This window comes from Parambassis ranga, chromosome 1 (genome assembly GCF_900634625.1).
Source record: "Parambassis ranga chromosome 1, fParRan2.1, whole genome shotgun sequence".
Classification (NCBI taxonomy): Eukaryota; Metazoa; Chordata; class Actinopteri; family Ambassidae; genus Parambassis; species Parambassis ranga.
The window spans coordinates 17,363,558-17,376,252 of record NC_041022.1 but is presented as its reverse complement, the minus strand read 5'-3'; the positions used below and the strand labels follow the sequence as shown (position 1 = coordinate 17,376,252).

General features: G+C 41.8%; 1 protein-coding gene across 6 annotated transcripts in view; it reads right to left on the bottom strand.

The window, feature by feature from the left end:
* bnc2 (basonuclin zinc finger protein 2) overlaps nt 1-12,695 on the bottom strand; it is a 139,943-nt gene that overhangs the window by 34,887 nt on the left and 92,361 nt on the right. For 5 of the 6 annotated variants that reach the window (XM_028401773.1, XM_028401757.1, XM_028401749.1 and 2 more), the window contains 2 exons: nt 5,415-5,517; nt 3,638-3,873 (listed from right to left, as the gene is read on the bottom strand). In XM_028401773.1, coding sequence (XP_028257574.1) covers nt 3,638-3,873; nt 5,415-5,517 — 339 coding nt within the window. Of the gene's footprint in view, nt 1-3,637; nt 3,874-5,414; nt 5,518-8,263; nt 8,319-12,695 lie in introns of those variants that run through there. The other variant, XM_028401780.1, reaches the window with a different exon arrangement.

Here is a 12,695-nt window from a genome sequence, read left to right as displayed (position 1 = left end):
AACACTGTTGCACCCTAATCCATGTAATTACATCCCATATTCCACATGTGTAAGTACACATGTACAACATTACAGTCACAAGATTTTTTAAATAAGAACACAGCTCCCCTGCAGCACTTAAACACTCCTAAAAAAACTACACCTACACCTTCAATGTTCATACTCATCAGAGAAACAATGTCCAAAAATGGAGAATGTTTCAATGTATTATTAAGTTTAAACACATCCTTATGTACAGACATCTGCCACTGAAACCAAGCCTAATGTTGGAGAGCTGTTTGTGGCTCTGTGTGCCTGATAGTTTGAATAAGCATTCCTATGTGTGTGTGTGCAATTAGAGTTAAGACTGTTTGTGTGTGTACAGTATATATATATATATATATATATATGTGAGTGTGTGTGTGTGTGTGTGTGGTTGCGTGGCGGTGGTGGGGGTTGTTAGCGGTTCCATCTGGGTCTCCTGGAAGCCATGTGGAGTCAGGAAAACCACATCTCATAAAAGCGGAGGCAGCCCAATGTTCTACAAGGACAGAACATTACTGAGATTGTCGCTCAGGAAAACCCTGGGCTTCGGCCCACATGTTGGCTGCAAAGCTTGTATCTCTCTCTCTCTCTCTCTTTCCACTCATTCTCTCTACTTATTTTTTCACTTGGTAAGGGATAAGAAAGAGGAAGACAAAATAGACAGCGTGAAGTGTGGGAGACAGAGGCCGAGACAGAGAGAAGCCAGTACTGATAGCAATTCCATCTGTCGGTATTGAACAGAGGAGTGAGCAGTGACAGGCTGCGGGTTGGGGTGGAGTGAGGGGGGGCATCTGGTGCACATTGGCCGTGGCTGTGTCTGGAAACAACCATGGGGGAGGAGGGGAGGGGGGAAAGGATGAAGGGCTGAGGAGTGGAGAAGGTAAAAGTCCTGCCAAAGTGAAGGGCAAGGAATTCTGGCAGCGAATAAATGTGTCTGTGTTGTCCACATATTGTCTTGGATTGAGCTTGAAGTCAGGGGCGTGTGGGAGACATAGAAATAAAACAGTGTAAAGGGTACACACACACACACACACACAGAGACACACACATACTGTCTAAGCTCTAAATTTTTATGATTCCAGAGACATTTTAATGTTAATATTATGGGCTGTCAACAGCAAAATGCTTCTTAATATTTATTGTTTTACCTTTATACTTGGTGCTGTGTTAATGGTTATTGGTACTATATTTTTGTATTAATCTGGATTACAGCCCCTTGAATATACATGGAACTTTTAATAGGATTGATTCATTTCTTTAGTCTCACCTTTTATCTTGGGTTAATCTGTACCTCATTTGAACTAAAAGGCTGGTTGTTAGCGGCGCTGTGAGCCTAAGCAGGATGCTGCTGAGACAGCATTGATGCTTCTGTCATGAATGAACAGTAGTGATTTCTATTCTTGTACATCAGTATATACTGTACGTACAGTAAGGTACTGTATGTAGGTGTTTGGCTCACTGACTGAGTATATACTGATCAAATCAGCTGAGTCTCAGTGAAGCTGTAGGTCTCCATCTGAGAGCACATAACTCAACATCCATAGAGGAAAAAAGCTTTTATGGACGTAAACACACACACACTCCTCACAGGCCCATAGACAAACCTGGTTTGTGTGTGAGCTGTATGATTTAGACTTGAGGAACATAAAGGATGATAAGGAGCAGTCTAGGGAGTGATTATGGGTGAGTGTTGTAGCCTCAGCAAAGAGCCAAGTCTGACTCTGTAGGTCTGCTAGAGAAGTGGCCCAAATAGAATTAGTGCCACAAAAAGAGAGAGAAGGATGCTGGATACTGAAGCAAAGCTGTGTGTGATAAACATTTAATGCTAGAAATAAAGGAAGAGGTGTGAAAATAACTAAGAGCAATAACACATACATACTGTGCTCAGCCAGAACGGTCAAAAAAAACACAACAAAAGGCTTCATTAGTATATTTTAGTTCAGAAATAGTGAATGTATCTGCTGGATAATTATGCTGATTTGTAACATATCTCATTAAAATAGAAATTAACATGATTACTCCTGTGGCCTAAACACTTTTGTTCAAATCCTAATTCAGTACAAGCAAGCCTATTTCAAAGCCTGACTGCTAGGATTACGGTAAAGTAATTTATCATCAAATAATGTCCCCTGACATGGGTATAAAAAAGACAACTTATTATCTATCATCTGCAATACTGTTCTCCTCATTTTATCTCTCATTTAGTGCGGCGTAGTGGTGGGGAACACACCCCCTGACATAAAGCGTTGCCCGGAGGCTCGGGAAAGATGATTGAATTTCATAGCTACTTACAGGCTAATAGGGCCGTACAATGACTGCTTACTGTCCTTAAGTGACTGGCTGCTTCTCTGCGGCCGCGGCCCCTTTGAAGCCCTTCTGAGGAGATCTAGAGGATTTAGCCAGTAGCGTGACATGAGGCTGAGCAGTTGAGCAACGGTGCTCCCACCAGCTGACTATTAGAACCAGCTGATAAAAACACAGAGGCTTCAACTATGGGAACAAGAGTGCTCCAATGGTTACTCAATACGAGGCTTTCTCACACTGCAGATCTAGAGAATTTAGATAGGACTCTTAGGAAATGTTTTTTTTTTGTAAAGCTGAAACAGCTGGTGATTGACAGAAAATTGATCAGCATCAAGTCTGATTATTTAATGGTAACATCGTTGTTCAAGTAAATATTCACTGGTCTCAGCTTCATATAATCATATCATTATATATTTTCAACTTATAATGTAACTGATTATATATTATGTTTTCAGAAGTACATACCTTTCATGCATTTTTTTCCTTGATTTCACTTTAGATATTATAATATTACGGATTATACATATTTTATATAACGTCTGGATTATTATTGTTTGGTGTGTGTGAGAATGACTTGATGGGTGAACATTTAACACAGAAGCTATTTCCACGTACAAACCACCCTCTCCTCACCATGTTGTTCCACTTACACTCTTGGAGGACTAAACCATATATGTGCATATAGATAAGCAGCACATGTGTGCACATACAAAGCTAACCACATGCACATGTTCACTCACTCTTAACTAATTTATTCAGGAACACTTTGGTTTAGGTTTCAACACCAAAACCTCTGTACCTTTGATTGGGAAATGTGTCTGACTGCAATTATATGGGAGGATGGAGGGAGGGATGGATAGAAAGAGGAAACAGGCTACAGCGCTTTTATAGTTTGCTGGCGTGACATTTTTCTCTATTTTTTTATATTCCTTTTTTTTTCCAGCAGAGGGGCAAAGTGTTGACAGGGCAGGAAAAGGGGGCAGAGTGAAGGAGAACAGCAGGGAAAATATCATGAAAATGGATGGCCAATGGGACTGAAGTGGCCTAGACTGTCAATGTTGTGGTTTTGATCAATACCTCTCAAGCTGAATGCCATGTCAGAGAAATTTGTAGATACGCTTGGTCTGAGAGTGATGATAGTGATCACTGTAATCCCCACTTTCAACAAAAATCACAGAAAATTGTAGGCAAATAAAAAAGTCCGTAGGGACTGGATTTGTTCCTAAGTATGTATTGCTGGTATTTGATCGTGACATTTATCACTAGATGTTTGTACATGTCTCTCACATCTTGCGTGTTGCTCACTGACCTGCAGTATGTAGCCCCTAACGTAGTCTCGGAGGGTCCAGCCCAGACCGTGCAGGATGTGCAGCACCTCTTCTTGCTTGAGCACAGAGAAGAGGCGGTCCAGAAGGATCTTAAGCCTGACGGGTACCGCCTGGGTGCCGTAAAGCATCAGGCTGCTGATGTCGAACACCACATTGGACTGAACAATCTCCACCTGGGTCGGGTGGTAGAGGTGCTGGGTGCTGAGCTTGTCCAGAGCTGCACAAATGACCCAGGTGACAAGTGGAGAAAGAAAGAAAAAATACACACACACAGATGGGCAGTGTTAATGACTATCAGGTTTCTTCCCTCATAGGTTAATGCACAGTCAGCACTAGCTGACAAAAACATATCAGATACAGTAACAGCAGCTGCACTAATGTTATTAGCTGCCGTAGTTTACATTTAATCTAATCTCATGCTCTTTCACATTACGCTGCCTTTGCATCACCTTATATTTATTTGCCTCTTGTCTCCATCTTAGTCCAGATCAGAGCTTTTCACTTTGATGTTTACCTTCTGACTAATGTCTGGACCTTTGTCTATACTTACGTATAATCACATGAGAGTAAATGTCCCACACTCTCAGGTTAAAAATTTAGGACCAAAATGACCCAAAAAATAAATAGTTTCACCACTATTATACATATTCTGTCTGTACTAATCAAGTAGCCAATACATTAATTACTGTATGTGATTATCAGATTACAAGCACCTAAATTTAAAATTAAGGTTAAGATTAAGAAACCCTTTATTTGTCACACAAATTCCACACTACTAACATTATTAAATTAGAGACAGCAAAATATATATACAAAGGAAAAAATCAGGACATAAAAATTCTAATCAGGTGTTTTTTCACCCGTCCATTGCACCCTCAGTCACCTCGCTCTGCTCTCTGGGCGACACCTGGTCGACTTTTATCTCCTCTCTATCTAAGATCCATCATACGTCTCTCTTTTTCTTTCTTTCTCACTCTCCTTCTCCCTCTCTCTCTCTCTCTCTCTCTCTCTCTCTCTCTCTCTTGCTCTCCCTATACCCCCCCCCCCTTCCTTCGCTTCCTCCCTGCCTGTCTGGGTGACACCTGGTTGGGTCTCTCTCTGATCCTGGGACGGCTTTTTCCTGCTGACGAGGGCTTTGCCTGACAACACAGCGCAGCCAGACACGAACATAATAAAAAATGAAGAACTACTTGTCAGAGTCCCTGCCAATGCCGACATGAAATGAAAAGTGGGGGAGAGGAGAGATGGGTGCCTGACAGTTCAGAGGGAGAGATTAAAAAATAGTCAATGGGGTCCTGTGCGATCTGCTGAAGGGCCCATGGCCCGCTCTTGTGCGGACGCAAGCCAAACAGGTGTTTTCTTTTATCTTCTCCCCCTCCTCCTTCTCTTTGTACTTTCTTGCCTCCTCTCCCTTTTTCTTATACCCGCGTGAAAAACTTATAAGGTGTGGTCTCTCACTTCGCTATCTCTCTTGTGCTTGTGTTTCTCTCTTTTTTGATCTAAGATGCAAAAACAAGACTTTGAAAGCAGCAGACAAATACACAAGCAAACAAGAAGCAAGTAAAGTTACTTTTTCCCATCAAAAAAAAAACATTTCTGCTATAAATAAAAAATAGTACAAAACCTTCCAGAATCATGAGATGGGAGAGTTCGATATAGGCATTACAGGTGTAGGTAGTTTTTTTTTTAATCCACAGAGAGAACAAAAACTTTTTCTATCCAGAAATATCAGCTGCCCAAACAGTTTTATTTTCTTACCATGAGCTACCCAGCCATGTTTGCACTGGTCACATGTTCGTAGGTGAATTTTCCCTGGCTGGAAACACTCACATGTGCAGTTCACCAGTGTGCAGCGGATAGTCTGTAGATACAGAAGATACAAAAAAGAAAGAACACTACATTAGTTACAGAATGATGGAGATGTGATAAAGCAGGAGAGCTGTTTAAGCTGTGAATGCCAGGGAAAAAAACACAGACTGTAGCAATGTGAATACCTAAAACTGCCTCTTTAAAATAAAACAAAACATTCACCGTCAAAAAGGCTGCATTACTGTCTATATATGTATTGTAACACGTTCTGTAATATTGCTGAGTTCATGTGAACTAACAAAGGACTTCCCTTCCCTTCCTGAAAGTGTAACTTGTTTTGACGGAGGCTGCATTACTCAACACTGGAGCTGCACTTAGTCTGACCCCGGAAAGCTTTTAGTAGTCAGAGGTTAAGTGTCCAGACTTGACGAGGGCAACTGAGTACAACACAATGCATCGTCTGCAGCAGCTTGCTCCCTCATAACGTCCAGGTGTATTTTGCCGGCGTTCACTTGATCTCCTACATTGTTTTTCATTCTTCAAACAATACAAAGGTCGTACAGTGTAAGAAAAGTGTGCGCTTTACAAAGAAATATACACAAATGAATACAGTTTAATCATCTGAATGAGCACTGCAGCTGCAGGCTGTAAATTTCACACTGACGGCAAGAGACAAAAAAGGAGTCAAAAGAAATTTGAAGCATGAATCTTAATAAGCATCGGCAGCTCTTTGTTTATCAGACGTTTTTTTAACATTATCAAGATAAATCGATGAATAAGGATAATAGCACTGCGACCTAAACCCTACAGCTGCACATGGACTGTACGGGAATAATATACGTTCTTAACATTAACATGTAATCTGAACATGGGCTTGTGTACATATACAGTATGTGGTTGAGACAGTGGTGTTTTTCCTATGTGTTAAATTGCATCATATGATCAATAAAATTACAAAGGAAATATTTCGGTTAGCTTTAAGGCAGGAATCATGTTGTGAGAGAGATGCATGACGATCACCACACTGACAAAGGAACTGCTTGATTCCACACTAAAGCCTCTCTTATCAGCTCAGGAAGATTTATGAATTTATAGTCTGCACTGTTATCTCACATTGTCTTGCCGCTTTTCTTTTTAGCAATGTGACAATAATGGTGTGACACAGACGTGCACACAAGGTTCGTAGGTTGGAGTCCATGTCCGTGCCAACAACACATATTTCACAATATGAGAAAGAATCCTGATCAGCTTTTACATCACAGGTCAATGCACTGGCAGCAGTGACAGAATATATTAAGGTTTTTTCTTCTGGTTGTGTAACCTTTACCTAGTGGATTAGACCAATATCCTGTATTTTAAGATGTAAAAACTAAGCTCACACATAATCTACTAAGGGACCATAAAATCTATCAGAAATCCCCCCTTTTGCTCACCCTAAGGTGTTGTAAACCTGATTAGCTACTGGAGGTGTCAAAGTGAACATGGGCTAATCCAAGATTAAACACAAAATTACACCACTTCTAACCATGTCACCTCACAGTTTGACAGAAGACAGAGATTATTTTTACTTTACACCATTTTTAAGCTCTCCAGGTGCGGGAACAGCAATCCTCACAGTGTGTGAGGATTACATGCCATGTGTCAGCCGAAGTGTACGTCCGTTATGAACTTAGCTGACGTTCTAATCCAGCAACGTACAGTAAATGAGTTTAGTGTTCTTTCCACCTCAAGGGCACTTGCTTTTCATGGATATTCATACAAAATTATGGCAAGGACAGTCTACCCTGCTGTCCTGAGCCATGAAATAAGCACATAAAACAATTAATTTAGATAAAATGTATTTTTCTAACTTAGGTCTTGGAAACAACATCTGTGATAAAAGTCAGTTTGGACGTCTGCTCTTTACTTTCACATGCAGTCAGCAGTCTTAATTCATGGACACAGATACCCATGTAATATATTGTTATCCCATTCCCATCGTTTTTATTGCATATTAAACACAACAACACAATGACATTGTTTTGCCATTTTCAAAATTCAAAACATTTTTACTGATCTCTTCCTGTGAATGGTGTGATGGCCCTGGTCATGTTATACACGCTATCTATCTAGATTTCAGATTTTGTTTTGTCACAGAAGAGTTCTTTTAAAACACTATGTAGCTCTCATATCATAAAGAAACACACCCAAATTTAGCACAGTGATGTCACACAACACAGGCCCTTTCTAATTACCTCTCTGTGCAGCAGCGCTAACAGCAAAAGACGGAAATAAACAAATGGAAATATCAAATGCACCTCTGCTGTTTACGGACTGGGGTCTGACAGCTGACAAGATAGTTAAGGGGCGTCTAATACGGCAATTAGAGCGTGCCACTGTCTGCAGGGCTGCTGCTGTGACAAGGCGCCCTCTAATCACTGCCTTAATACGCTGGCTAGCAGCACCTCTCATATCTGGCCCATTAAGCAGACAACAGCATTAAGAAGCATTAAAGCAGCAACTGACGGGAGAAAGGGGAAGGGAGGAGACAGTCTGTGCCTGTTATTTCTTAGTATTAATTTGTGCATTGTTCCACATTCAGTCAGAAAGGGAAGAACAAGTGTTTGTGATATGACAGCATCAAAGTTGATGATACGCTATGAGATAAAAGGTTACAGACTAAAGAGAGGCAGTAGACGGATGTGTCAAAGATGGCCATCAAACACAGCTCCATCAAAGATGTGAGTGTCTGTGTGTGCGGCGTGTCAGAGGAAACAAGAAAGACAAAATTACCAAGACTTCTCAGGATTCTCACGTACTCAGATTTCTGCTTCTGGGTTGCATTTGGCCGTGGTTTAACCTGTGTCTGGCCTGGGCTGGGTCGGGGACAGGCTTGGGCCCGGATCCCACCGTCACACTCGCACATATTTGTCACAGCAGGCCGGGGGAGGAGGTTGTGTTATCTGAGGCTCCGGCCAGATACACAACATTAGTCACTGTGCTAGTGTCTCGCCAGGGTTTCCTCTTTGGCTCACAACTAAAGAGGACGATGGTGAGTAAAAGGATAGGAAGAGACTTTTCAAATTACTAGAAAATCATGTTAAGAAAATCCCACAATACTGTAACAATTAGACCACAGCCAAGCCTCTCTCACAGCTGCCACGTTACCGTCATAGTCAACAACTTAACCTAGCTGCATTTGAAAAGCATCTTTTTTTAAGCCCTTATCTGGCTTGTGTGTGTGTGTGTGTGTCTCACTGCTGGGTTTTGTTTAGCTGGAGGCTTGATGTTTCATGGATGTTTTGCTTGGCTCACAGTCCCTGTCCCAGCCCAATTGTATAAACACTGACAGTCAGCAATGGCCAGCATCAGACAGGGGAGGACTCTCAATTAAAAGACTGTTAGTGGGACAGATGGACTGAGGAGCTGCAGGAAAGAGGAGCTGATGGCTTCAGCTCGGACTTTTGTAGTCAGATCCAAGATAATGTTAAACAGAGAGTGTGGGGGAGAAAGGCTACATTGTCAATGCATTTAGAGGTCAACAAAGACGCTGCTTTGGCCTCTGTGAAACCATAGAAGTGTTGGTGATCCTAAACTAATATCCTGTACAACTGTATTACTACCCTGTCATTTTTTAAGACCCGCACTGTAACTATACGCCACCAAAAAACACCACTAAAACACCAGTTGCCTCATCTGTTTCAGCCTCTCCGTATCCTCTCCTAGACAGCATACAATAGAGCCAACCCAGACAGCTGTTGGATGCTGGGGTGGGTATTGTTCCTCCTACTTTAATTGAAACCTTTACCATGTTCAACACACAGCCACAGACCACATTTCTTGTTTGGTGAGTTAAGCAAAGCCGAGATTTAAATGAAAACCCTGTGTGTACGTGCGCATCTGTGTGCATGTGTGTGAGACTTTGCAGCAGCAGCTTCAGATTTAAATTTGTCTCTGCTTAGGGTCACTGTAAAACACTGGGAGCATCTTGTCCTCTATTCCACCCACAAGATATTATCTCATCCATGAGTTAGCTGCTGAAATGCTGTCAATTTCCTGCCAGAAATGTGCAGCCAACGTGTGGAGGAAAAGAGGCACAGCAGCTTTGCGTGTCATAAAGCGAGGCCCTGACTCTGTCAGATAGATCAGGACTTCACAATGTCCATATTGGAAACAGGTGACAAATAAAACACGCCGAATAAAGAAAGTCTTTGTAGTCAAGACACAGCATGCCACAAAATACAAGGGAGCAAATATCTCATGCCAAAGCTAATCTCTGCTTGTTTGATTTTATACATTGGATTTGACTTGAAACAGGGCTTTCTTGCCTTACAAAGTGGAACAAAATAAACAACGATTAATCACTTGTGTTCTGACTTATGTTTAAAACACCACTATACTATACAGGGACACACTGTACTCCACAGAGAAGAGTGTTTTCCCGCTGAAATCCCCACAGCATAAGCCCCGTCCTCCATGTCAGTTCTCGTTCAGAGCTCAGCGACTGGCAGTCATACAGCCAGAGGTCCCTGTCCTTTGTGCAGCTGTGCGTCTGGGCTTTGACACGGGGCAGAGCGACCAGAGCTATGCTAATGGGAACCAAATGGGGCGTGAGTCCCTGGTGGATTACAGAAGGAGAAGAGAAGCATGTGTTTTCATGTATTCATGTAAAGACCTGGGACCTCAGCACTGTTTTTTTCTTCCTTTCTTTTCTGTCCTGTCTTTAAGTCAAACACATGGAAGCAGCCATGCCTGTTGTTTGCATGCACCTGACAGATTTTATTGTCAATCAGTATGTGTACCTCAAATCTGATCAAATATATACAAAAAGCCATTATAATGTTTGGATTTAGCCCTTTTTAAAGGTGTCTATGTGACATACTGTAAACTACTTAGTCTGAAGTTAAAAAGAGGCCAAATTTGAAATTGAAGTTTGGAAATGAAGTGAGCGAGGTAAATAAACATTTAACAAAGACAAGTGAACAATGCAGTGCATCTGAACCTCATTGTTCTGGAAACATATTGTGTCTGGGAGGCATAACTTTCAGATGTTTGGCAGGGCCTCGCAGTTATGCTGCACTTTGCCGTCACCTGCTTTCACTGCAGCAAAATTTGTCTTGCTGTTGCAGCATTAGAGTTTGCTGTACCAGAGAATGAAAAGTTTACACTTTGGTTAAACTTTGGCTGTAGAAGTGACAGGGGTAGAGGAAATAAGTATCTGTGGCTCACAGGTTGTGAACACATTAACAAAATGTGGTACAGCTGTCTAAAAATATAATGTAGTTGTTATTGGTAAGAATCATCAGTCAGTGGTTCCACAGTCTGAACAGCTGAATTCTGACTAATGACATCTGTCAGCCACTGTCATTCCAGATGATGTCCAGTCTCAGCTTTGACCAGAGCTCTGCATTCCTTCACATACACTGACACAACACCCACGTGATTACTGCAGAGTCAAGCACGCACCCAGTGGAGTAAAAACATTTGTGGACTGACACAGTCACACAAAGTGAGCCTACATGTGATGAGCACCACCCCAAAACGGTCAAATCAGATAGATGATGAAACCTTCAGTCTGACTCACTTGCATGATAAACAGTCGTGATTGTACTTCTGCACGGTCGTGCTTGTTTATGGAGTGGACGGATAAAGGACCCCAGCTGGCTTTGATATTGTGAAACAGAGAGGAAGAGAGAGTGTAATAACACAATAGTGGACCAGAGAAACAACCCCTGTGATCTCGCTATCATATGGCATGCTCTCAGTTAGTGTAGCCTGTATGGATGGAGGTGGAGAGGTACCACACTGTTAACACTGGACTACTGTACACTGTCAGTTCAAATACCTAAGCATCAAGGGAGCAGCAGTTTCTCCCATCTTTTGTGTAGACAGCAGGTCCATGCAGAGGCCCCCTCAGTCCAGGCCCCTGGCCCCCTCTCAGCTCTCCTCAAAGCATTTCCCCAGCCAGAGATCAAACCATCTGCCCAGTGACAGACCTCTGGGTCCACAGACACAAGGCCAGGTTCAAAGAAGGGTGCACGGGGAGGCAGGGAGAGGGAGAAGGCGAATGGAAAGTTGGCAAAAAGGTAGAGAAGTGAGATAGCAGGGGAACAGGAGGATCCGTTTGGAGGGGGTCAGGCAAGCTGGTGTACTGGGAAGGTGAGCAAGAGTTGTTGCAGCAAAGGTGGAGTCGGCAGAGGAAAGCTAATGAGGAGAGGCAGGGAACTAAGAAATTACTCTGCAAAAGATGGTGCTACTCCAGCGTTCTTCTGAAAGACAACTTAAATGTACAAATATTATGTCAAGTACTGTGTCAGTATCACAATGTATGTAAAAAGCCTAATACGGCAAAATAGAGAAACATACTGAACTTGCTTTTTTGATTTCTAATAAACCTGACAATCAGTGTAATCAACAGAGAACATACAGTCTGTCATTGCATTGCAAAAATAAGTATGGTTATATTTTCCATATATTGTTCAGCTCTGTTGATGTTTTTAATGTTTTTAGGAACCAAATATGAAAGATCTTTAGCAAGCAAATGTCCATATGTTTACTAAAAAATTCAGATTGTTATTTATTATGCTTTTTTTAAAATAATATTAAGTACTAGTTGATGACATTCAGTACTGGTAAAGGTAAAACATTGGTGTATGTTTCCAAGCAGTTATAACAGTGATATAAAATCTTCAGAACTGATTTATAAGATAATTTAGTAATCCACATTCATTTATAATAATAATGATAATTCAAATTTACTGTTGTTTAAGCAATAACATACAAATCTAAAATGACTGTGCTACCTACCTACCAGGCTTTCTATAGTTCAAACACACATTCCTTATCATTGGCTATTGTGTGGGCAGGAAAGGAAAAGAAATAGAGGCAGTTGTCGTCAATATACACAAGATCTGCTCTGACCTTTAGCCTATCAGAGGGAGCGACGTGCGACAGACAAGGACAACTCCGTCTGACTTGACACCTGCACTTCCTGGCCCACTGATTGCCCCTCGCAGAATGCAAATCTCACAGTGACGGAAACATCATTTCTGTCTAGAGACTTGAGGGAGTGACCACACATTGCGGCCATGAAGACACGTGTTCGAGTGAGAGAGAAAAAGTAGGACTGCAGAGGGGGGTCTGGCTGGTGAAAATAGAGGGGAGATAAGATGACCAACACTGTTTGCTCTTTACTTTCCTCCCCATCAACACCCTAACACAAACAGAAAGTATTAGTCAGAGCCCAGACAT